Genomic DNA, 27,363 nt, shown 5'->3' on the forward strand with positions numbered 1-27,363 from the left:
ACGATCTTTAAAAAGTGTTTTCAAACCTACTAATTCTTAACGTAAGGAATCCGTCGTGCAAACCATTCACATTCATGAAACAGTTGACAAACATAAAAATCCGATAACCCTCATGTACCAATTTTTCAATTCTGACCCCTTAGCAGCCCTTTTTTCCAGATGAAAACTGATTAAAAAGTTTTCCACACGTCTGAATACCCTATATATCAAATTTCAAGTCTGTAGATCAAATTTCTTAAATATATAGGTTGAGAGTTGTCCTCAAACACAGATCCATACATTGTCACTTTTATAGATATAGATCACATCTAATATTCTAGAAAACTTTTATATTCACACCTACTTAACATGCTGATTGGCTAATTATTGTGTGAGTAATCTGTTGTTACACGCATATTATCATTTTTAGTTGGACTGACACTTGACACATGTGAACCACTTCATTTTCATTTTAGTTATAATTACTTTTTTTACTTTTATAATATGAAATCTTTTCTTTATTTTCTTAATAAATAAGATAAACAAAAAAAAAGATATACCAAAAAATACACTCAAAATGCCGAATGTGCGCTCTCCAAATCTCCAATCTGAAAACCAAGGAAGTAGTTTATTCACACTAGTGCATTATCGTCTATTTTGCTTTTTGTTTACATGTTTGAAAAAATGTCATATGTGAACATTTTTGTATTTTTCAATTAGAAAAAAAAAAAAAAAGTCCAATTTTGTTTTTAATCAATAAAATAATTTAAATAAAAAAAAATAAATTCACACATGTTTGCATAGATTTTAACTTGCTTTAATTTTTTTTTTTTTTTTTTTTTGCTAATGATTGATATTCTGAATGGTGTCCACCCTCCATCAAAAATAACAGGGGAAAAAAAAATACTCGTTCTGTGTTCTAATATTCTGAAAGAATGTTTTTTTGTGATTGCATAATACTTTTACGGAATTAATTCCTATTTTAGTCACGTAAATTGTTTCGAGTTGAGAACAAAACATATGCTCAAGTCGGATTATTTTGTCTTTTTTTTTTCTGCACAACAAAACGTTCACTTATTTATCCAAGTAGGAGAAGTTGGGCTCTTCTTTTTTCTTCCCCAACTGAAAATAAACTTACACGTGAATGAAGCAACGTCCTAAGATGAAAAACTTGTGTCAAACAAAAAAATCTGTCTTTTTGTGCTGCCACGTCGGACGCCCAACAGCACCTAAATTTGCATATTTGTATTATTTTGTACCAGAAAGGTTACAGGTTTGAATGCCAGCGCTTCTTTACAGCAAGCACATGCCAACAGTGGGTGCTTATTGCTGTGTCTCTTCATACCATCACCACACAGTCATATAAACTCCTCTTTGAATATTTATTCTACAGACTTGCAACTTGATATATAGGGTATTTAGACATTTTTAAACAGAAAAAATATATACCAAAATATACACTCACAATAACTCGTATGATGATATTTTTAATATTTCTTCCTTTCGTATGGCGGCTGTATGTAAATGCTGAGCTGTGTGTGAAGTGACATCATAAGGAAAAAGAAAAATACTACAAAAAGAACATGTGCACATACTGACGATGACATTAGAGATGTGGGTGATGTCACAGCCATAATGAGAAGTCACGCATGGTGGGAGAATGAGGAATAAAGGTCTTTTTCTTAAAACCTGAGACAGTCAGTTGAAGTTCTTTCCTATTCTTGTTACAGAAAGGGCTGTCCCCTTTCCATGTAAATAAGAAGAGTATCAGATAGGTGAAAATGAGATAGAATCGAACCCTGTAGGCAAAGTTAAGAAATGGAATGTTAGAAATTTAGCCACGTGAAATTGGTCACATTTGAAAAACACTCTTCTGATATCATAGACAAAGGAGATTTCTCGATATTATGGGTTCGGATTTTAGTCAGTCAGTTGGTCAGTCCCCTTAGAGGCGAAGGGGTAGAAGATTAACCCTGATTTCCCTCTCCTCTAATATGTGTTAAAAGAACAGTTATATATATATATATATATATATATATATATATATATATATACATATATATATAACTGTTATTAGTATTCTTTTGTGTGCAGAAGTGTGTTTTGAACAAACACATGCATAACCACGTAAAATTAGTCACGTTTGAAAAACACACTTCTGACGTCATAGACAAAGGACAATTCTCCATATAGTTCTATAGGTTCGTCAGTCAGAGAGAGAGTTAAGAGTCGGTCAGTTGGCAGTCAGTGGTCAGTTGACCCTTTTGAAGTGAAGGGTAGAAGATTAACCATGTAGATACAAGTGAATTCCTGACGTCATTCGACCGGTCGATCCGATAAATAAAGAAGTCATCGTCATGTTTTGTACACATTGTCTCGTGTCGTCATTCAGTTACAACAGAAAAAGGTAATTGTGTTTATCATCAATTATAACAAACTCTTGTGTAAAGCCTTCCAAGTATTATGCGTCCCCACCATCATCATAAGTGAAGGATTTCTCTCTCCTCTAATATGTTAAAAGAACTGTATACATGCCTTCTCTCCCTCATCATCACTATCGTTATATCTGTACATGAACCCGTTATATATGTGCGCCAATATGAACTCTGCATCATCTCCTTAATATGTACCCCTATGCAACATTCTTTGTCTCCTTTGCGACCAAGTCTACAACGTGTTGGGTCCCAAGTGTCTACACGTTAATGCGTATGTAAATGTGTAGTGCATTAAAAGTAACAAATAGGTTATTTTCTTTTTGAATGACAAAAAATTCAATACGTGAGAGATAAGGTGAGCGAGAGTGAGAAAAGGAATAGGTAAAAGGAGAAATAGAGTCGACAGAAGTGCAAGGAATAAACAAAAGAGGAAAAAAGGGTTAAATTCTTTTTTAAAAGTTTGATATGACTAAGGAAAATGTGCAATAATATGATGGGGGTTGGTGACACAGGGTTACGTAGATCAGAAACCTGGACAAAGCCATCTTGATTTGGAGAACAAAATTTGTGAAAAAAAGTAATTATTTTTGGAGAGAGATTGGAAACCTGAACGTTGCTCCATGCATGACATCAATAAGGTGAAACAATGGACAAAAGAAGGAATATAGTTTCATAAAAATGTAAATTGGAGTAAGAATTATATAAGAGAAGAGACGGGAAGATTGGGAGAAAGGGAGTCTGACAGAGACACAAACAGGATGCAGAGGGCCAGAGCTTATGCAAAGGTTCAAGAACCGTTTGATCATCTCAAAAAGAGAAGAAAGTAGACTTTGGGTTTACTGTCAGCAATCTTGTAACTCTCGCTTCCTTTATTATGTCCTTCAGTTTCCTCACATTCCAAGAATGATGTTTCTGACAAAAGAGGAAGAATTGTTGTTTTCTGGATCGATATCTATCCATATAACATAACATTATATAATATAAGAGCTGAAACATCCTATTTCAAAGCCAGACAAGGCATGAAGCCACTTAATGTAAAGAGCTGAAAAATCCAAGAAATTTCAAGGCCAAAAACTAGTCAACTAGCTAATGCTAGTTGACTAGTTTTTGGCCTTGAAATAGGATTTTTCAGCTCTTTACATTAAGTGGCTTCATGCCTTGTCTGGAGCGATTTCCATAAAAAAGAAGAAATTACTATTTTGATACGAAATCATTATCTTGTTATTTCATTCAGAGGAAAAATAACTGGCTCCAAACAAAAACAAAAGTGGAAAATCGAGTTATTTCCCTTGCACACAAAATATCAGATTGTTGAAATTCAACCCTTATCTTGCAACAAATATGCTCAAAAAAAAAAAAAGAGAAAACCAAATAGGAAAAAGAAAAAAACAAAGAGGAAAATATCTATGAATTTGGACACATATGCTAGACAGTGGGGAAAAGGACAGGGAGGTCGTAGTGTAATTTGTATTGGCAAGTCACTGGGGCCAAAGTAAATATTGCACCCCTAACCAGTAAACAAGCAGTAGTTTTCTGGGTCCCTTCCAGTAGTGCAGTATAAAACCACTTATGGCAGATTTAATTGTTAAGTCTGGGTCTGCAAGTGTAGTTCAGAGTAAAAAAGGTTTCCCAGAATTTTCTTGCTTTTTAACAGAGATCAAAATATAGTATCTGTTTAATCTCAAGTGATCATCCACCCAAACACTACCTCTTCCCAAATAGGAAGCAGAAGTCAATTGCCTAGCACTTTAGTCACAAGTAAATAGAGTGATTATTGACAAGTTGAAATCTTAAAAAGGGGTTCAGGCTAACAGCTGATCTTAAATATAGGTCTAGGCTAGAAGCTGATCTTAAATATAGGTCTAGGCTAGAATCTGATCTTAAATATAGGTCTAGGCTAGAAGCTGATCTTAAATATAGGTCTAGGCTAGAAGCTGATCTTAAATATAGGTCTAGGCTAGAAGCTGATCTTAAATATAGGTCTAGGCTAGAAGCTGATCTTAAATATAGGTCTAGGCTAGAAGCTGATCTTAAATATAGGTCTAGGCTAGAAGCTGATCTTAAATATAGGTCTAGGCTAGAAGCTGATCTTAAATATAGGTCTAGGCTAGAAGCTGATCTTAAATATAGGTCTAGGCTAGAAGCTGATCTTAAATATAGGTCTAGGCTAGAAGCTGATCTTAAATATAGGTCTAGGCTAGAAGCTGATCTTAAATATAGGTCTAGGCTAGAAGCTGATCTTAAATATAGGTCTAGGCTAGAAGCTGATCTTAAATATAGGTCTAGGCTAGAAGCTGATCTTAAATATAGGTCTAGGCTAGAAGCTGATCTTAAATATAGGTCTAGGCTAGAAGCTGATCTTAAATATAGGTCTAGGCTAGAAGCTGATCTTAAATATAGGTCTAGGCTAGAAGCTGATCTTAAATATAGGTCTAGGCTAGAAGCTGATCTTAAATATAGGTCTAGGCTAGAAGCTGATCTTAAATATAGGTCTAGGCTAGAAGCTGATCTTAAATATAGGTCTAGGCTAGAAGCTGATCTTAAATATAGGTCTAGGCTAGAAGCTGATCTTAAATATAGGTCTAGGCTAGAAGCTGATCTTAAATATAGGTCTAGGCTAGAAGCTGATCTTAAATATAGGTCTAGGCTAGAAGCTGATCTTAAATATAGGTCTAGGCTAGAAGCTGATCTTAAATATAGGTCTAGGCTAGAAGCTGATCTTAAATATAGGTCTAGGCTAGAAGCTGATCTTAAATATAGGTCTAGGCTAGAAGCTGATCTTAAATATAGGTCTAGGCTAGAAGCTGATCTTAAATATAGGTCTAGGCTAGAAGCTGATCTTAAATATAGGTCTAGGCTAGAAGCTGATCTTAAATATAGGTCTAGGCTAGAAGCTGATCTTAAATATAGGTCTAGGCTAGAAGCTGATCTTAAATATAGGTCTAGGCTAGAAGCTGATCTTAAATATAGGTCTAGGCTAGAAGCTGATCTTAAATATAAGTCTAGGCTAAAATCTGATCTTAAATATAGGTCTAGGCTAGAAGCTGATCTTAAATATAAGTCTAGGCTAAAATCTGATCTTAAATATAGGTCTAGGCTAGAAGCTGATCTTAAATATAGGTCTAGGCTAGAAGCTGATCTTAAATATAGGTCTAGGCTAGAAGCTGATCTTAAATATAGGTCTAGGCTAGAAGCTGATCTTAAATATAGGTCTAGGCTAGAATCTGATCTTAAATATAGGTCTAGGCTAGAATCTGATCTTAAATATAGGTCTAGGCTAGAATCTGATCTTAAATATAGGTCTAGGCTAGAAGCTGATCTTAAATATAGGTCTAGGCTAGAAGCTGATCTTAAATATAGGTCTAGGCTAGAAGCTGATCTTAAATATAGGTCTAGGCTAGAAGCTGATCTTAAATATAGGTCTAGGCTAGAAGCTGATCTTAAATATAGGTCTAGGCTAGAAGCTGATCTTAAATATAGGTCTAGGCTAGAAGCTGATCTTAAATATAGGTCTAGGCTAGAAGCTGATCTTAAATATAGGTCTAGGCTAGAAGCTGATCTTAAATATAGGTCTAGGCTAGAAGCTGATCTTAAATATAGGTCTAGGCTAGAAGCTGATCTTAAATATAGGTCTAGGCTAGAAGCTGATCTTAAATATTGGTCTAGGCTAGAAGCTGATCTTAAATATAGGTCTAGGCTAGAAGCTGATCTTAAATATAGGTCTAGGCTAGAAGCTGATCTTAAATATAGGTCTAGGCTAGAAGCTGATCTTAAATATAGGTCTAGGCTAGAAGCTGATCTTAAATATAGGTCTAGGCTAGAAGCTGATCTTAAATATAGGTCTAGGCTAGAAGCTGATCTTAAATATAGGTCTAGGCTAGAAGCTGATCTTAAATATAGGTCTAGGCTAGAAGCTGATCTTAAATATAGGTCTAGGCTAGAAGCTGATCTTAAATATAGGTCTAGGCTAGAAGCTGATCTTAAATATAGGTCTAGGCTAGAATCTGATCTTAAATATAGGTCTAGGCTAGAAGCTGATCTTAAATATAGGTCTAGGCTAGAATCTGATCTTAAATATAGGTCTAGGCTAGAAGCTGATCTTAAATATAGGTCTAGGCTAGAAGCTGATCTTAAATATAGGTCTAGGCTAGAAGCTGATCTTAAATATAGGTCTAGGCTAGAAGCTGATCTTAAATATAGGTCTAGGCTAAAATCTGATCTTAAATATAGGTCTAGGCTAGAAGCTGATCTTAAATATAGGTCTAGGCTAGAAGCTGATCTTAAATATAGGTCTAGGCTAGAAGCTGATCTTAAATATAGGTCTAGGCTAGAATCTGATCTTAAATATAGGTCTAGGCTAGAAGCTGATCTTAAATATAGGACTAGGCTAGAATCTGATCTTAAATATAGGTCTAGGCTAGAAGCTGATCTTAAATATAGGTCTAGGCTAGAAGCTGATCTTAAATATAAGTCTAGGCTAAAATCTGATCTTAAATATAGGTCTAGGCTAGAAGCTGATCTTAAATATAGGTCTAGGCTAGAAGCTGATCTTAAATATAGGTCTAGGCTAGAATCTGATCTTAAATATAGGTCTAGGCTAAAATCTGATCTTAAATATAGGTCTAGGCTAGAAGCTGATCTTAAATAGGGTTTTCTGATCTTAAATAGGGATTCAGGGTTGCAGCTTGTTGCAATATTTTTGACTTATCCTCCCTGAAAGTTGGGAGATTCTATTTATAAACACTGCTGATAGGAACTGAAGAATCAAATTAATTCACGTTCTGTGATCAACCAATCAGAAACCAGAATTGCTCCATAAAAATAGTATTTTTTAGCATTTCAGCACATAATTTTTTTTGTGTCAACGCGAGAAGGATCTGTTGCTCTTTGCTTGCAAAATTGTACAGTCCAGAATCTGTACAGAACAACTGTCCACCGAGAATTCTTCATCTCCAGAACTTGCATAGAAAAGCTACCCATCAGAAACTCTTCTGAAATTAAACAGGACTTAAAATTCAAGACAGCTGATCTTAAATAGCGATCCATGCTAGAAACTGATCTTAAGTAAAAATTGAGAGTTGCAGCTTATCTATATATATAAAAGCGAAAATGTGTCTATGTTTGTTTGTGTGTATGTATGTATGTATGTTTGTGTGTCTGCTAAAAACTTTCGACAGACACAACAAAAATTCACAAACTTGGTCTCATATGAAAGCCCCACCTTCCGGACGACAAATATCGAAAAATTGGCCCAAAGTAACCATCAGAAGTGTGTCAACTGATCGATTTTCTGCAGGCCCCCCCCCAAAAAAAGTGACATTTTAATGTTAAACATTACATATTTTTAAATCGATTTATAACTGCCCCAAAAAATACGGCCGCCAACTCTTCTACATAAAGTATACACGTGGCCGTTTATTTTGGGTCAACTTGTATTTAAAACCCGCTGAGTCATGTCACGTGATCTTGACGTCAGCAACCTCTAATGGCGGTCTGAATTTACAATTTAAAAATGTTGTTATCGGTAAAAAAAAAAAATAATTAAAGCTAAACTATGAACTTCTACACTATGGCAACGTTAGCAAAGTTATTACCACATTCAAAATAGGTAGATACGATAGTTAAATGAAAAATAACAAGACAAACATGTGAAGTAAAAAAAAAAATACGCTTACAAAAAATATTAACGAACAAAGTTTTTAAAAATAAAAACAGCCAGACGCCATTTTCCAGTCTTTAGAGTAAGGAAGACGAAGTGAGAGAGAGAGAGAGACGCAAACAGAGAGAGAGAGAGAGAGAGAGAGACGCAAACAGAGAGAGAGAGAGAGAGACGCAAACAGAGAGAGAGAGAGAGAGATGTCTAGACAGAAAACGAGAAAAACGTTAACTTTTTCACTCCGAAATCGACAGGGGGGGAGGGTTAACAACGCATGCGTCAGATGACGTCATGACGTTGTGACCTCATTTACTTTAAATAGTTGATAAACCGAACAAACTTAATATACGCCGCTTTAGCGCAGGTAGTTAAGGCCTTGGTTCATTATCTAAACGTTTTGGGTTCGAATCGTGGTGTGAGATTTTTATTTTTTTTATTTTTTAAATTTAAATATTGAACCCTGTATTATTTAAGCCATTTTTCACATAACGTTCGTTCGTTTTTCTGTTTTAATCGTTCGTTTGCCTTACGTTATTTTTTTTTTGTTTTACCCCCCCCCCTCCGCTTAATTAAAACATTGTTTTCTTTTCTTACTTCGCTTATAACAATGCTTAGATCGTCATCGTCGTAATGCTCGATGACTTTCAAACATCTTTCACTTCTGGCTGGCCAATTTTATTTTCAAACTTCGGCTCAGGGGTTCAGCTTCGATCCTACCCCCGCCCCCCCGCTTCTTTTTTATTTAACACCACACACCCCTACAAACACCCGGGCAACGCCGGGTACCCCTTGCTAGTCTATATATATAAAAGCGAAAATGTATGTATGTATGTATGTATGTATGTATGTATGTATGTATGCTTTTCCTCGATGTCCAAAAAAGGCTTCTTTCAGAGAAGCGCTTGCTCGGTTCACAACTTCTTAAAACTTTTTATATCATCTATAAATTGTAATATCTCAGAGTTACCCACGGAGCTCGCCTGTCTATTTAATTTTATTGACTTTCAAACGTTAATTATTCGACATTTCCCGTATCGGCATGCGTTACATTCGGTTTTCGGTATAAAAAAAAGCGAAACTCGCCGAAAGCCAGTTGTCTCAAGAGCGCTAAGTAACGTTTGTTCGATGTCGACTTCGTCATATCAGACTGTAGCTTTCATTTCGCTCCTCCTAATAAACAGGGAGCGGGTTTTTAAAACCAAACAAACTGATTTATTCACCTCATTCAAAACTGTCCCGCACAAAATGCTTACTGCTGAATACCTATCGCCGTCACGTGAATCAAAAACGCGCACCTGTTTTTTTGTTTTTTTTAACACTTCACTATTTTCCAACTGGGCGTCGTGAAGGCTTCGTTTTTTTTTCAGGGGCACCTGTTTTTTTTTCACATTTTCGGGGTTTTCTTTCACATACCCCGAAAAACAACCGGGCAACGCCGGGTACCCCTTGCTAGTCTATATATATAAAAGGCAAAATGTGTGTGCACATTTTTTTGTATGTTCAGCAAAGGCTTTTTTTCTCAGAGCAGAAAACAGGCAGTCTACAAACTAGAAGGGGTTGAGAGGGTCCTACTAACCACTTTTGTATTTTTTCTTCCCCAGCCCTCGACACAAATGAATTATTGTATCATCATTATTGTTATCGTTTTTGTTATTACACATAAATAAAAAATGTTTTAAACAAGTGGGATCTAAGTAGGACGCCCTCCAGTACGAAAGAGTGAATGCGGTATTATGGTGAAAGAAGATACTAGCTAAGAGAAACTTTTGTTTAGTTCTAGAGTGTCAAGAATGACCAACGACCTTCAAACCCCCTCCTTTTGAGTTGGCCTTGTGCCTAAATTTTTTGTTCAGTTTGAACTTACTTTGTAATTTTAGCTTGAATAAAAGATTTAATATCTCAAATCACTTTCATGTAGTATCTGCCGGAACAGATACTGCAATCAAAGATCATTGTCCTTGTGGCAATGAGTTTCTGGTCCATGTAGGGGCAACCCTATATACCAAGAGGCTCTCACTACCAACTTCCCTCCCCTCCCTTGGGGAGCTGGTTCACCTTCCCTTCTCTCCACATTAAAAACGGCTTCATGCCTAATTTGCTCAGTGAGGAAGCAAATAAATACACAACTTTCCCGGCACGAGGGCTGGGAACGTCCAGAAAGCAATAAAGCTTTGATCAATTGATAAGGCGAAACCCCTTATATCAGACAATTGCTATTCATTTGCCCCCCCACCCCCACCCACAACATCTTGGGGAAACAAAACCAGAAAAACTACTTCGTAGCCAAAGTTGGGTAAACAAACCCCAAAAAACTGCCTCACAGTAAAAGTTAAGTGCGGGATTTCATTCCATGTAGGCGTGATATTGGACCTCATTAAATTCATGCACCGGTCAATTGAGTTTTTAATCCTTAAACTCAAATGCGATTATGTTACTCTCCCTGGCTGGCTGGTAACATGTCAGGTTTTTTTTTCACACTTTATTTTCCACCTTTGCCTCAAGGCTTCTGGTTCGATCCTACCTACCTACCAAAACCCTTTTGTTTTTGTTTTTTTTTTGTTTTTGTTTTATTTTATCATATTTGTTTTGATCTACCCCCCACTAACACACACCTCCTTCTATATATATAAAAGTGAAAATGTGTGTATGTATGTATGTTCGCTTTTTGTGTATATCTTCAAAAGGCTTTTTTCCGGCGATTCTCAAGGTCGTCGCTCATTTTTAAAACTTTTTATATCACATCTAAATGATAATATATACGACTTAACAACTGTGGTCGCCTCTATTTAATTTGCCCGACTTTGAAACGTTAATTATTCGACATTTTCGGATTAGCACATGTTGCATTCATTTTTCGGTATAAAAAAAAGCGAAACTCGATTCGAATTACTGGCCCACGGCCAGTGGTCTCTAGAAAGCTATGTAACGTTTGATCGATGTCGGCTTCGTCATATCAGACGGTTGCTTTCATTTCGAGATGAGACACTCCTCCCTAATAAACAGGGAGCTGGTTTTCCCCAAAGATAGTTAAAAACAAACAAACCGGTTTATTGACCTCATTAAAAACTGTCCCGCAGAAAATGTTAACTGCTGAATAGCTATTGCTTACGATCGCCGCATGTGCATTAAGCTTTTTCATATAAAAAAAGAAGCCAACAGACTCACGGTAAATCAAACACTGTCCTGCACTCAAAGTTCACGTCAAAAACGGGCACTTGTTTTTTTTCACACATTACTATTTTCCAACTGCGCGTCAAGGCTTCGTTTCTTTTTAAAACAACTAACGATTTTTCTTTTCATTTACCCAAAAACACACACACCTACAAACACCCGGGCAACGCCGGGTACCTCCCGCTAGTTATTATATAAAAGGCAAAATGGGTGCACACATTTTTGCATGTCCATAAAAGGCTTTTTTCGTCGGCCTTCTCACGTCAGTTACTATTTTGGAGAACTTTCCTTATACTTCCTAGATTATAATATCTACAATTTGTGAATGGATATCGTCTCTATCTTTATTTTGACCGAGTTTTAAAAAATTGCCTCCTTCCCATCCTTCCAAGTGTTTGTTTGTCTTAGTGATGGGACGATTTCAATATTTTTTCTAATTCTGATACAATTACCGATTCTGTACTCAATTACCGATTCTGATCGTTTATAAATTCTCTAAATATTTAACTATAAATGTGTTATTTTGTCCCAATTACCGTAAAAACACATCTTAAATGTGCATATATTTTCTCTAACACAAAAACACACTTGTGAGGGGGTGGTCTACAAATTTTAGTCATACTGGAAGTTTAAATCAATAAATATTTATTATTTTATTATTACTATCAGCGATGGAAGGTGTTTCTTAAAAAATTAAAAAAAAAAATAATGATTTAAGGAATCGGTTTTGGCATCGGAAAATAGGCTCAAACTTTTCAATTCCGATACTAATTCCGATACATCAAAAAACTCTGATTTTTCCGATTCTCAATTCCGATTAATCGTCCCAACTTTAGTTTGTATTTTTCGTATAAAAGTGAAACTGATCAAAGCAAACAGCAGAACCTGGCCTTCATGGCTGGGACGTCCAGAAGGCAATTAGCTTTGATCAATGTGGGGGAAGCCCTTCATATCAGACAATTGCTATTCATTTGGACACTATTAGAACTCCCCTTTTTAGGAGGGAGCTGGTTTTTCCCCAACACCGTGGGGAAACAGATATGGTAGAAACTGGCCTACAGCCAGAGTTAAGTGCGTGATTCTTAAGCCAGATGTTCATTTCTGCACCTGTGTGAACTCATTCACTTAACATTTCTGCAAGGAAACTTCTTGATTGTCATTGCTAAATTTGAACGCTTTTCACTTCCTGTTGCATAACAGTGTAGTGGTAAGATGTCAGGTTTTCTTCCATTTTTTTTTCGGCTCGGCAGACACATCCGCTAGTCTATTATATAAATCTCACCTGATCGCATGTATGTATGTTTGTGTGTATGTCTGCCTAAAATTTTCGACAGAGGCAACGGATTTTCACCAGATTGGTAGCGTTTTGAAGCTCAACCCTTCTGATGACAAGTATCGAAAAATTGGCTAAAAACATTAATTCCTTCACTCTCAACTGGCCACTTCTCTACAAGAAGGGGTCGCTTTTTTTTTGCTGATATTTTCAAAACTCATTCCCTCTTTTCGATTGACTAGCCTTTATTTAAACCTTCGCCACTTTTGGTTTGGCGATGGACGCAACGGCAAAGACGTCTCTTTTTTTTTTCACATTCTTTTCTTCCTTCGAGGTACTACCATTTTTTTTTTTTTTTTTTTTTTGCTCAACACACCTCCAAACATCTGGGCAATGTCAGGCACTCAGGCTAGTCTTAAATAGAGGCCAAGAGTTGCAACTTATCTTAAATAGAGATTGAGCAGTGTAGTCTATTTTTAGCAATCAGAGTTGCCAAACCACCTGTTTATCATCTTTACAGGATTGGCTCTTTCATGGCACACTGCTTCCAATAAAATGTTACACTCAAACACACGTATCGTATTTTCAAGAAAATTCTTCTGTAACTAACACAAAATGCATTTTATGCTACTATGTTCAAATTTATTAAAAACTAACTCTCCAAAAATGGCATTGTCCAGGTGTTTTTATACCTTTATTTTTGTATGGAAGCACAAAAGAACCATAATACTAGATACAGTCCAGAACATTTATTTTTAAAAGAATAAATTTAAAATAATGTACGTTTCAGGACAATAAATAATCATTCAATAGTAAGCAATAAAAATAACTGTCCTATTCAGGCAAGAAAAACACAAGCTGATTTTAAAAATATAACAATTTGAAAACAATTAAGTAAATTACTCCACTCAACACGAATCATTCTAATGTTTTGTTCAAATAAATACGAAATGAAATAAAAACTATTTCAAATGGATCGGACTAAAAAAAGGTAAGTTTTATGGTAGAAACACACTAATTCAAATTATTCTAAATTCAAATTATTCTGATTCTAACGCAAGTGCATTATTTAACCCTGCTGATCAATTGTAATTCATAATTGATCAAATTAACCTCTTTTGATTAACTGTAATTTATAATTGCATTTGTTAACACTTCAGATCAATTGTAATTCATGTATGCTTTTGTTTTTTATTACATTTTCACCCTAAACAAGGCACCGTGCCATTTTGATGTAGGGGGCTACTATGAGGGACATAAGTTGCAAGAATACTATGCAGGGAGTTGAGCAACAAGATGTCTGTTTACATCACACTTGAACTTCTGCATGTTAGTACAGTTGTGGAGAGCAGTAGCTCAGAAGGGAATTCCAAAGTCTAGCAGTTCTAGATAAAAGGAAACTATTAGAGTAGAAGGCTTTCTTACATCTACAGATCTCTACTATCTAGGGGTGGAATTTTGCTGCTTTTCCTGTTTGTTGGGTGTATTCACATAAAGGGGCACAAGAGCTTGTAGTTTGTTGGAGCATTGATCACTAAAATACTTGTAAAACAGGCAGAGGGATACACAGGCGAATAGTGGCCTTGTAGAGGTTCACCATACTTTCAGGCATAAGTAACTTTCTAGCATGGTAGAGAGTTTAACATTTTTCGAATAATTATAATCAATATTTACATTAGTTAACACTTTTAAGTAATTGTAATTGATAATTGCATTAATTAACGTTTTTGATCAATTGTATTTCATAATTACATTAGTAAACTCTTTTGATTAATTTCAATTTCTAATTGTATTAGTTAACACTTTTGATCAATTGTTATTTATAATTGCATTAGTTAACGTTTTAGATCAATTGTAATTCATAACTGCATTAGTGAATACTTTTGGTTACATCCCTTGAACCACCTTGCATTAAATATTATAATTAAAGTGATGCATCATTTGAACCACCTTGCATTAATTATAATTAAAGTGATGCATCATTTGAACCACCTTGCATTAAATACGATCATTAAAGTGATACATCACTTGAATCAACTTGCATTAAATATGATAATTAAAGTGATGCATCACTTGAACCACCTTGCATTAAATTTGATCATTAAAGTGATACATCACTTGAACCAACTTACATTAAATACGTTCATTAAAGTGATGCAACATTTGAACCACCTTGCATTAAATATGATTATAGTGATACATCACTTGAACCACCTTGCATTATATTTGATTATTAAAGTGATGCATCACTTTAACCAACTTACATTAAATTTGATCATTAAAGTGATGCATCAATTGAATCAACTTTCATTAAATTTGATAATTAAAGTGATGCATCACTTGAATCAACTTGCATTAAATATGATCATTAAAGTGATACATCACTTGAACAACCTTGCATTAAATATGATCATTAAAGTGATGCATCACTTGAACCAACTTACATTAAATTTGATCATTAAAGTGATGCATCAATTGAACCAACTTGCATTACATATGATCATTAAAGTGATACATCACTTGAATCAACTTGCATTATATATGATCATTAAAGTGATACATTACTTGAACCACCAGGCATTAAATATGATAATTAAAGTGATAAATCACTTGAACCACCTTACATTTTATATTATCATTAAAGTAATTGATTATTTGAAACACCCAGCATTAAATATGATAAGTAAAGTGATACACAATTTGAACAATCCATCATTGAATATTATCATTAAAGTTGAAATACCCTGCATTAGATATTATCAATCAAGTTATATATATAGACAACCCAACACTAAACATGATCACACAAGTTGTTCACTATTTGAACCACTCTGATCTTTTAAGTCATATGAACCACCATACTTAAAAGTATTAAGTACAAAAGGTTCATTTCTCTCCCATTCATAAATACTGATTAATAAACAAAAAACAAGAAAATATTTTCTTACTGTTAAGTCTATTCACATCTGAACCATTAACCTGGAAATCTGGGCTGTCTTCAGTCCGTGGGGATATACTTCCTAATGACTTAATTGCTGCATCTACATTCTCAAATGATAATTCCACAGAAGCGTCAGAGTCATTTCCCAAATCGTCCATTATGTTAACAGTGTCTCCACTTCGGGGTATCGGGGTAAAATTTGAGTATGATTACTGAAAAATAGAAACAGTTAAAGATAAATATATATGCGTCTTACGATCAAAGTAATCACGTTAATGGACTGAGAAGAAAGGGTTTAAACACATGCACATTTTTTTGCAATTATATATATATATATATATATATATATATATATATATTGTATATAGCTGATATACCATATAGCTTATAGCTGATATACCATATAGCTATTCATATAAAATTAGATATGTGCATATGTTTATATATTTGGATGTATAGGACTCATTCTGAAACCAGAATCATTATTAATTTTGGCACACACCTACCAGGTATCAATTTGACAAGTTCTTGCGGCTTTTAACTTTTAAATTCAGATGAACATATCTCGGCTCAAACAAAAATTTATTGATTGAAATAAGCACCATCAGAATCAACACACTTTTGCCAAAGCAAAACAAATGTATTTATGCCAGTAACGTAAAATCCTGATGATGTTGAAGTTGCTGAAGGCGTTTTTTGATATTGCTTAGGTTTTTGAAGCATTTCTCATGCAGAAAGTTGTCGAGATGCTTGAAAAAGTGGTAGTCGATAGGTGAGAAGTTTGGAGACTCTGGCGGATGAGGCAGAGTTTCATAGCCCAATTCATTCAACTTCTGCAGAGTCGGTTTAGCAACGTGCAGTAGGGCATTGTCATGGAGGAGAATTGAGCTTTTTCTGTTGACTAATGCTGGGTGTTGTTGTTGAAGTTTCTGATACATTTCATCCATTTGTTAACAGTACTTTTTCGCCATAATGATTTCAACTACATTCAAAAACTAATGGATGAAACTGGTCGCAGACCACCAAACAGTCAGCATGACATTCTTTTGGTGCAACTCTGGTTTTGGGAAGTATCGTGGAGCTTCATCGGTGTTTAACCACTGAGCTGAGCATTGCCGGTTGAACCCACTTTTCATCGCAAGTCATAACCTGGTCGAGAAACGGGTTGTTCTCGTTGCTTAAAAGAAGGGAAGATGACACTTCATAAAAGGGTTTCTTTTGGTTTTCGTTCAATTCGTAAGGCACCCATTTATCAAGTTTTTTTACATTTCCAATCTCTCTCAAGTGGTTGGAAATCGTTGTATATGTTATGTCTAATTCAGAAGCAAGTTCTTGAACAGTTGTGCCTGGATTGGTTTCAACTAAGGCTCTTAATTGATCGGTGTCAACATCTGACGGCCAACCACTATGCTTATCATCTTCATGACTCTTGTCGCGGCCACAAAATTTCTTGAACCACCATTGTGCTGAGTGTTCAGTAGTGGTTCCTGGACCAAAGGCTTCGTTGATATCATGAGCTGTTTCAGCAGCTTTTCAGCCTAGCTTGATTGAAATAAGAAAATTGTGCGAATTTGCTTTTCCCCCATCTTGTATACAACATTCTGAAAAGAAGACATAATTGTTTTAAAACGATTGTAATTTAAACAATTAGATATAGTGAAAAACGCTCATTAAAATGATATATAATGTAAAAGGTATTATAACGAAAACTCATTTGAAAATAAAATTAAAAGATTCCGAAGAACCTAACATAAGAGGTTGTAATATGGGCTACATTTAGTTTCATCTAATTTATACAAGTAGTAAAAAGAGAGTTGAAGCCCTTTGTGAAAATTCAAATACCTCCGTTTTCTGAAATTTTAACAATAGATACCAAACATCAGTTAATAAACATAAATATGCATATACATTTCAGTTACTTTAGAATATTTTAGGTTTTTAGGGATCATAATATGGACACAACTTACCTTTTGCAAATTTAAATATTTCAGATTTACATTATTCGATTCATAGTCGTGAAATACCAATTAATAAAAATTATCCTTATTTCAATTTCTTTTTAAGACATGTTCAGCGAAACCCCTAAATTGTAGACATTTTCAAAAATTAAAATCATGTAATAGATTTTGATCAAAATTCAAACGAGGATTTTAAACACAAGGTTTAGTATAATTCTATTTTGATTTTAATTTTTGTAAGGGAATATGAAAGTAGTGCAAAACTGTTTTGTCTGGGTAATTTATTTTACCTACCTTGGGACAGGTATTCTTGTAGTGTTTATATACATGTACAAATGCGCGCACACACACACACACACACATATATATATATAAAAGTGAAATTGTCTGTCTGTGTATGTGTGTGTGTGCATATCCCTACCAAACTACTCTGTCAATTTTCAGTCTACAGACTCGAGATTTGACATAAGAGGTATTGAGATTTGGGAAAATCTTTTAAATCAGTTTTTGGACAGAAATTTTGCTGTCAAGGGGTCAAAGTTTCAATGATTTGACCTTTGAAAGCTCTTACAAACTCCTCCATCAATTTTTGGGTCTAAACATTTGAAATTTTAGATGTAGGTTACTTGGACATGGATCAAACTTTTTAATTTGATTTGAGTCCAAAACAATAAATGTTAAGGGGTCAAAATTGGGGTCAAAGTTAAAAAAATTTTACCTCTGCAGTCTCTATCAAATTACTCAGCCAATTTTTGGTTTAAACATTTGAAATTTTACATAAAGTGTATTCAGACATAGGGCAAGCTTTTTAATCGCTATTTGGCCAAAAATTTGGCTGCCCAGGGGTCAAAGTTCGAAAGATTTGACTTTTGCAGTCTCTAGCAAACTATTCAGCCAATTTTTGGGTCTAAGCATTTGAAATTTTACATAAAGGGCATTCAGACATGCAAACGTTTTAATCAATTATTGGGCGAAATTTGGCTGCCAAGAGGTGAAAGAGTTGACCTTTGCTCTACCAATTTTGGGTCTAAACACTTGAAATTTTAGATGTAGGTTACCTGAACATGAGTCAAACTTTTTAATATATATATATATATATATATATATATATATATATATATATATATATATATATATGCACATAAAGTTATGAACAGTACATAGGGCCCGAGCAAAACCAGGCTGAACTGCGAGTATATATATATTCAAATAAACAGTATTTTAATGTCGCTACACAATTAAAACCATGTTTCGGTCCAATTGATTATAACAATAACCAACCGACTCTTGTCAGGCAACAGAAAAAGTTTTTTTATCTTTCTTCCATATGTCAGGTTTTCAAATGAAGATGAAAAAAAAAAAAAATCAAACATACAAAACATATGCAGTAAAATTAATGGTTTTGACTTTTTCCGAGTTTCATTTTATTGGATTAAAAAAATCACGGAGTAAGTTTTTTGGAAATATATCTGGAATTTATTAATTACTAAGAAAATGTACTTTTGAAATGAGCAGAAACAATTGATGTTTTTTATTCAAAAGTAAATCTGGAACATTTATTAAACAAATACATATATTAATGTTGGGACGATTAATCGGAAAAATTGATGTCTATTTTCCAATGCCAAAACGATTCCTTTAATTTTTTTTATTTGATTTTGTTTCAAGTAAAATCTCCCATTGCTGGTAATAATGATAAAATAATAAACATTTATTGATTTTATAATATCAGTAAAGTTAAAATCGATAGACCATACTGTATTTTTGATGTTTAGGAAAATATCTGCATATTTAACAAGTGCTTCTGCGAACACCAGGGAAAATAACAATCTTATAGCTAAATAATTAGAGATTTATAAAGAATCGGAATCGGTAACTGTATCAGAATCGGGAATTTAGCATGGAATTGGTAATTGTATCGGAATCAGGAACAATATAGGAATCGTCCCATCACTAATATATACCTCAGAACAATGAGATGAGTTAAATCACAGATTAATTAATCTTGTGGTTTACAGTCTTACAAAATATTGTTGGGAGGAAATATTCTTATATAAGACAATCCCAGCCAAATAAAATAGCCTGATATACAAGAGAATTGTACCTGGAAGGCATATCCTTTTTCTTGTTTAATCCAATTCTCCCATTGGTTCACCTTAAAATGATGTTCCTTTTCTATGTTCCTTTAAAAATATTTTTAATTAATTTCTATAATATGTGCTAAACAGCAAAATTATGTTTATCCATAATGATCATGTTTTCGACCTCTTAGTGACCTCTTTTGGAAATAGGGAACGATTATGAATATCTCTAATATCACATAATCTTTATACACTGTGAAATTTACTTTATTTATGAAAACCAAAAAGGGGAGATAATAACATATGAGAAATATTTGGAATCAAGTCTCCCCCTTGCTGTTATTTAAGATCATTTAAAACCATACAAACAAGTTTTAGTTTCCCCTCCATCAAGGTTAAAGGTTTGGGGGAAATATCACATTTTGTAATTTATATGCAAAACTAGGAAAACAAAGGACCAAGATTGAAACATTTTATGGCTGCAAAAAAGTGTCAAAAATTGGCTCTGAGTGATGGATGATCCCCTTAATGTGCGACCTTAAGGGCAAATGTTACATTAAAGTTGTATATGTTTTTTTTTTTATTCAATTGTAAGGTTAAAGTACAGAATAGTTACAAAACACCCTCCCCATGTTAAGAATGGCCTTTTAAATAATAACGTTATTATTTCAGCATGGATCACTCTCTGCATGAGTACCAAAATATATTCTATTAAAAACTTTTTCTTCAAAATAACTGCATTCAGCATTAAATAACCTGAAAAGGGTTGATATGCTGTAAAACAAAAACAACCAACCAAACTTAGAATTTCTTATTCTTGTATCAGGAGACGACGGAGGCTAAGTGGTTAATGACACGAACTGACAAGCTGAGTGTACCAAGTTCAAATCCAGTTCGTTCCACAGAAACACTTTTATAAAGGATGTTGACAACCTTCATGTGGTCCCTTCTGTCAGTACCAGACACATTTCTAGAAAAAATTTTAAGATATCAGAGAAACCAATACCAACAATAGAATCATCAGATTCATATGAAATGAATGAATTCTTTCTATCCATTCAATTGTTTTCAATTTGGAAAACTTTCCCTAGCACCATTGAATTCCATAAAGCAGCTGCGTGAAACGATATCTTTAAAATCAAAATGTTGAACATTAAAAAGCCAGAAACTTTATTCACAACAGGAATTTGTCAATAGCCATTAAATTGCATCAATCTTTTAAGTATTTAGGATTATGCACTTGTGCAAAAAGAGTTTAAAATCTTGCCCCATTTTTTTTATGGTTTTGTTCAAGTTTCTAGAGACAGGGTTTTCGTGAGGGGCGGAGGGGATAATATTAACTAGTTTGTTTTTGTTTTTTTTTAAATGGAAACCACTCCCGACAAGGCATCAAGTCACTTGATGTAAGGAACGAACAAGATGATTATCGCAAAGACAGGAGATGTCTATTTTCCTTAGAATGTGAACAGCTTGAAGAGTGTGAATACAAGGGACATACTTATCTCCCTTTTTGAAACTTTAATGGCGGACTTTTTTTAAGACCATAGCGATGGACTTTATCAAAATTAAAAAAATAACAGTTGTTCTACTGGATGAATTTTGTAATTTTTGGATATATTACTATTTTTGATACGACAATTAGGAAGTACTGTTGTTTTTGCTTAAAACGACATATTTAAAAAAAATCGATCTGTCGACTATCTTAACAAGCACTTTTAGAATTTTCGGGTTTGCTTTACAGATTTGAAAATGTTGTCAAAAAACAAATATATAACAAATAAATGTTATCAAAGGCAAGACACGTTACTTTTCTACCTAACTGGATAATTTTTTTTTAGTGTTTTTATTTAATGTAACATTTATTTGGCTCGAAAAACATACAGTGTTTAGCAATGTATTTGAAAAATGCAAATGGCGGCATGCTCGCTGTTGAACATGGTAAGTTTGGGAAAACGAGTTTAAACAAAAAAATTATGCAAAATACTGTTATAAACTCACTCAATATATGTTACAGTGACATAGGCGGACATATATTCGGTGGGTTTTTAATTGTATTTTGTATAATTTGTTTGTTTGAACTCATTTTCACAAACTTACCGTGTTCAACAGCGAGCATGCCGTCATTTTTCTTTTTAAAATATATCGATAAACATTGTATGATTTTCGAACCCATTACACGTTTTAAAGTGAGTAAAAGCACTAAAAACCTTTCCAGATAGATAGAAGAGCAACTATCTTGCCTTTGGTAACATTTATTTGTTATATATTTGTTTTTTAACAACTTTTTCAAATCTATGTGTATAGTAACACAAACCCGAAATTTCTTTTCCTAGTAAACAAACAAGATAGTTATTTGTATGATTGTCGTTATGGCGTCGTACTTCTTTACAATAGCGCGTCGTCTTCAGGGTTGCCAGGCTATAATAAATATTTGAAGCCAAATCTTTCAAAAAAAAAAAAAAAAAAAAAAAAAAAAAAAGAAGAAAAAAAAGGCCAAATTGATAATAACTGTGTCGCGCGTTGGAGGTACCTAAGGTCCTGCTAAATTATTTTAAGCCAGTTGAATTCACTTTAAATGCTTCTAAATTTCACAGCACCAGCACCAGCACCACCCCTGCTCTCCTCCCCAATGTAAACAGAATTTTTGTGAAATTTTTGTGAATTTTTGTAAAATTCTAAACGGTATCCAACTCGGTAAATGTCGGCGCGTTACTTACGGAAAAACGGTTAATTAAATTGCAGAAACACCTGTTAAACTACACAAGTTCTGTAATTGAATACCCCCCCTTCAAAAAGAAAAAAAAAAGAACGAAAAGCAATGTTTGGTGCGTCAAGTTTCTTTCCAACTCACCAAAACATTTTAAAATAACAACTATTAAAGGTTTTCGGTGGTGCTGAAAACGAATATTACATTTAAATTTGAGGCAGATAAGCAGTTCAGTTTTCATGATATGAAGAAAATACTTTTTCAAAAAGTGGGGGATCATTTTCCTATATAGATTTAAAGTAAAATGAGCACCCACTTTCTGGCCATCTAGTAATTTTTTTCATATCATAAACAAATTTAACTGTGATATTCGTTTTCAGCACCCCCGAAAACCGGCGCTGTTTTTTTTTTTTTTACTAAGAGATTCGTTCATTTTTTCATCTCATAATTTAGGACGCTAATCATGCTGTTAGTAAGTTTACAAAACAGCCATTTTTAATCTTGAATGAATGTCAATGCTCAAAATGTATAAACATTTTGACCCCTCCCTTTACTTAAAAAAAAAAAAAAAAAAAAAAAAAATCACCAAATAAAATCAGGAAATTAACCAATTTTAATGAAATTTTCAGTACTTATCAAATAATGATCGCAGAATATAATGAACTAATTATTTTTATTTAAATCTTAGTGGAAATGTATTATTTTGTTTAAACAAAAAATACCTTTACTAAAGTTATGGTTTTCAGTAGTAAATAAAAAACGCAAGAATTTATTTTTGCTTTTTTTTATATTAATAACGCATTGTAATTTATAACAATAAATGGCTTATATGGGGTTTCTTTACTTTTAAAAAAGCTAAATAATTTGAACTTGATTACGTTAACATTTTGTTTTCACTTTTCAAATCATATTGTTTTTCTTTACATTTTTCGTTTAAAACAACGACAGGAGAAAAACAACATTGATGTGGTTGCAAAGAAACTTTTAGACGTCCACTAACTGACTGCAGTAGTACACTAGTGCAGTACTAGCAGTGTCAGAAATTTCGTGAAAATAGTGAATAATTCCACCCCATCTTTCCAAGCTTATAACTCCTCGAAAAATGTAATTCAAGCCCTAATTTTTTTTTTCAATTAAAGGAGTAAGGACCAAGGTTTTATTTAAAAAAAAAAACAAAACAAAACAATGTGTTTTTTTTTTTTTAAAAAGGTTTTAAACTTCGGACTTTACAGGTAAATTTCTAAAAAACTGATTTTTTTTTTTTGTTTTAAATTTGAATATATTATTTATTGACCTTTTCTCTTCAATTTGTGATATATAAACCTATTAAACATAAATTAATTATTTACTTTTTAATAGACATTTCAAAATGAGAGGCGTAAATTATTCGACCCCCTATCTTTCTAAGCTTATAACTCCTCGAAAAATGTAATTCAAGCCCTAATTTTTTTTTCAATTAAAGGAGCAAGGACCAAGGTTTCATTAAAAAAAAAAAAAAAGACAAAAAGAAAAAATGTGTTCTTATAAAATAAGGTTTTAAACTTCGGACTTTACAGGTAAATTTCTAAAAAACTGATTTTTTTTTTTGTTTTAAATTTGAATATATTATTTATTGACCTTTTCTCTTCAATTTGTGATATATAAACCTATTAAACATAAATTAATTATTTACTTTTTAATAGACATTTCAAAATGGGGGGGGGCGTGAAAATGGGGGGCGTGAAAATGGGGGGGCGTGAATTTAAAAAAAACGTTTGTCTAAAATATTATATTCGGTTTATTGGAAAGAACATAAAATTTCACATTGACCCTGAAAATATCGTAAAAATAGAATCAATAGAAAAATTTTGATAGATTTTTAAAATTTAAAAATTTAAAAATATTGAGTTCGGAAAATTCATTACTGTTTTAAAAAAAAAATAAAAATATTTTTATTACTTTTAAAACAACTGTAATAGTTTATTTTGGAAGTATAATCCATAAAGAAAATAAATAACCCACTTTTAACAGAGAAATTACGAGATTTTTATATTGTATTCGCAGTTTCGTGTTAGGGGTGTCAAAAATTCCTACAAAAATTCTGATACTGCTAGTGCAGTACTGCAAGCACCACATATAATAGTAATAAAAAATCATAAAGGGCTTTCTTGGAATTTTTTTTTTTTTTTTTTTTTGTGTGTGTGTGTGTGCGTGTGTGCGTGCGTGCGTGCGTGCGTGCGTGCGTGTGTGTGTGTTCTTTTTTTTTTTTTTTTTTTTCTACAGAATTTGAACCGAACCAAACCAAAAACTTATTTTGGGATTAGAATGCGATTAAAAATATGTACAACTTATTTTATTTTATTTAATTTATTTTTTTTTTACAAAACACTATCGGAAATATCGCCTTTAATAAGGGAGGGGAGACTATCTGGAAATAGGAGTTAGTTCTCACGTCGAGTTGATAGCTTGCGAAAATAGTGATCATTTTCGCGAGCCCAAATATACTTGAGGGCCCGCCCAACAATCGTGTCAGGTGTGGCTCAACGAGTCACTTGAGTCACGAGCATCGTAAGGCTATTTTACGTAGGTCGTGCTTCGATCTAACCAAACAAAAAATGGATACGTAGCACACAACCTATTTGCAAGAAATAGCAACAGGAAGTTTGAAAGTAAACAACCATAAAGTAACAAATAGAAACAGCGTGTCGTGTGAGTACAACGAGCTATTTGTGGCTATCTGCCTCGATTTGACTCCACGATAAATCAATCTGGCAGAAAAGATGCAATAAGCTATAGGAATAAAAAAATTCCGGGTGCTTATTCAGATTGGCTCCTATTGCGGCAATTAAAAGTAAAGAAAATACAGAAAAGTCAGTATGATGTACGTGTCGCGCCACCACGTGTTTTCACATCGTAGTTTGGGATCAAGTAAAGATTAGATACCCCGTAGATTGTCGAACATTTCAAGTGGCACCGGTTGTTCGACCTTGACATTGCCGTTGGTTGTTTGTAAACACAACAAATAGTAAACATGGTCGAATGTTCGCAAGCTTTTTTTTTTTTTAATATATTTACAAAAATTTTAAAGATTTAAAAGAAAAAAATATATATCTACAAAACTTAAGGATAAAAAAACGCAAACTTTTTAATGTAAGTAATAAAACGAACGTATTTAAACAAAATATATTTAAATAAATGGGTGTCTTTTTTTTTTTTTTTACAAAGGCATCACCACATTATCAAGGCCAAGAGGCCACTCAAGGATAAGGGTTAAAGAGTGTACAGTAGAAATTGGTCAATATAGTAATCATCAGTAATGAAAATTTGGTAAATTTAATAACTTATATGGAACGGCTCATCAAGAACTTATTTACTTTAGACTTGAACACAACCATATTGTAGTCAGCCGGTAAGCAGGAAAACGGAAGACAATTCCACAGGCGTGCAGTTCTAAGAAAGAAGCTTTGTTCATGGAATCTACGTTTAGGTTTAGGCACAGATAAAGAGTGGGGGAAATTATTGATAGTGTGTACAGCTAGACGAGTGTTTCTTGTGAAAGTTTGGCGAGGGGGGACCATAGATTGAAGCTCAGTTGAACACTTTCCATGAAAATAACGATACATCAGAGACAAACTCGCAACATTTCTTCTGTGAGATAGAGGTTGCAAGGAGGAGAAAAGGACATCTCCTACGAGGCTACGAAGTCTATTTTGAACTCTATCAAGGCAGGACAAGTCCTTTCTAGCAGCTCCTGCCCAGATGTGGCAACAGTATTCCATCCTTGGACGTACCTGGCTCTTATATAGATAGAGAATAGCATCAGCAGTGAGATATCTACTGGATCGATAGAAAGATCCCACCATTTTTCCAGCGGCCTTGGCAACAGATTTGATATACGTGTTCCATTTAAGATCAGGAGTAATGGTCAAGCCCAGAAGCTTGTCAAAACTTGAGGCCTCCTGAAGACGAGAGCCATTCATTTCAATTGATGACAAATGTGGATTAGAATGTTGATGATGTAAAGAGAGAAGCTTGGTTTTAGATGCATTAAAAGTAACCAGCCACTCCTTTCCCCATTGTACTACGTGCTCAAGATCAGAGGAGAGAGAATTGGAGAGAATTTGGTCGTTTACTGTCTTAGATGTGGTACCATAAATGGTAGTGTCGTCAGCATAAATGTCTACAAATGATGTAAGGATATGATTTGGGAGATCATTAATGTAGATCAGGAAAAGAGTTGGGCCCAGGATGGATCCCTGAGGGACACCGGCATTAATACTGTGAGCTTCTGATTTTTGCCCCTCAACTACTACTCTTATGAACCTATCAGAAAGAAATGATTTAATAATTGAGAAGACTTTTCCAGCTATACCATAGCTAGCGATCTTATGAAGTAAACCTTTATGCCATACCCTATCAAAGGCTTTAGATATGTCTTTCTGAGTGCCTGAGTGCGTTCTTTTTATATATTTACAGAACTTAAATAAAACTAATAATAATAATAATAACCTTTTATTAGGTTTCTGCTATATAATTTCGTTTCCATGAGTTTTCTTGTTCTCCTGAGGTATTCCTTTCTAATTTTCTCTTTCATTTCTGTTGCTCTGATGGTGTCCGCTTCCAGAATTCCCAAGTATTTATAGTCGTCTTGTTCCCCTAGTGCCCTCATTTCTGTTTGGTTGGGTAGTTCCATGCCTTCTGTAGTTTCCAGTTTTCCCTTTCTTGTAACTAGTAGTGCGCACTTTTCCATTCAAAATTCTATTTGGATATCTTGGCTGAAGATCCTGTTAATTAGTATCTCCTTTTCGGTCCTTGCAAAAAGTTTTAGATCGTCCATGTACATCAGGTGGTTCATTTTTTCCTCTATATTGGGGAACTTGTATCCGGCTTGGCACTTTCTCAGAATACTGTTCAAGGGCATCATGGCTATGATGAACAGTAGTGGTGATAGTGAGTCTCCTTGGAAGATGCCTCTTTGTATGTTAATTTCTGTTATGTGTTGTCCATCAGCTGTCAATTCCAGTCTCCATGTTTTCATTGCATTTTTTTATTACGCTGGTGATCCTGCTTGGTATTTTATACATTTTTAGGCATTCTATTATCCATGCTTGGGGGATCCTGTCGTATGCTTTTTTGTAGTCAGTCCATGCCATGGCTAAATTCTTTCTCCTCCTTTTTACCTC

General features: G+C 34.0%; 1 protein-coding gene across 4 annotated transcripts in view; it reads right to left on the reverse strand.

Moving 5' to 3' along the window:
- The window catches only part of LOC145293216 (nuclear factor NF-kappa-B p105 subunit-like), a 204,977-nt gene that overhangs the window by 138,163 nt on the left and 39,451 nt on the right, over positions 1–27,363 (reverse strand). For all 4 annotated transcript variants that reach the window (XM_080139755.1, XM_080139757.1, XM_080139756.1 and 1 more), the window contains exon 2: positions 15,463–15,667. In XM_080139755.1, coding sequence (XP_079995881.1) covers positions 15,463–15,613 — 151 coding nt within the window. In that variant the 5' untranslated portion in view covers positions 15,614–15,667. The remainder of the gene's footprint in view (positions 1–15,462; positions 15,668–27,363) is intronic.

This window comes from Euprymna scolopes, chromosome 14 (genome assembly GCF_053919585.1).
Source record: "Euprymna scolopes isolate OS-2025 chromosome 14, ASM5391958v1, whole genome shotgun sequence".
NCBI classification, from domain to species: Eukaryota; Metazoa; Mollusca; class Cephalopoda; order Sepiida; family Sepiolidae; genus Euprymna; species Euprymna scolopes.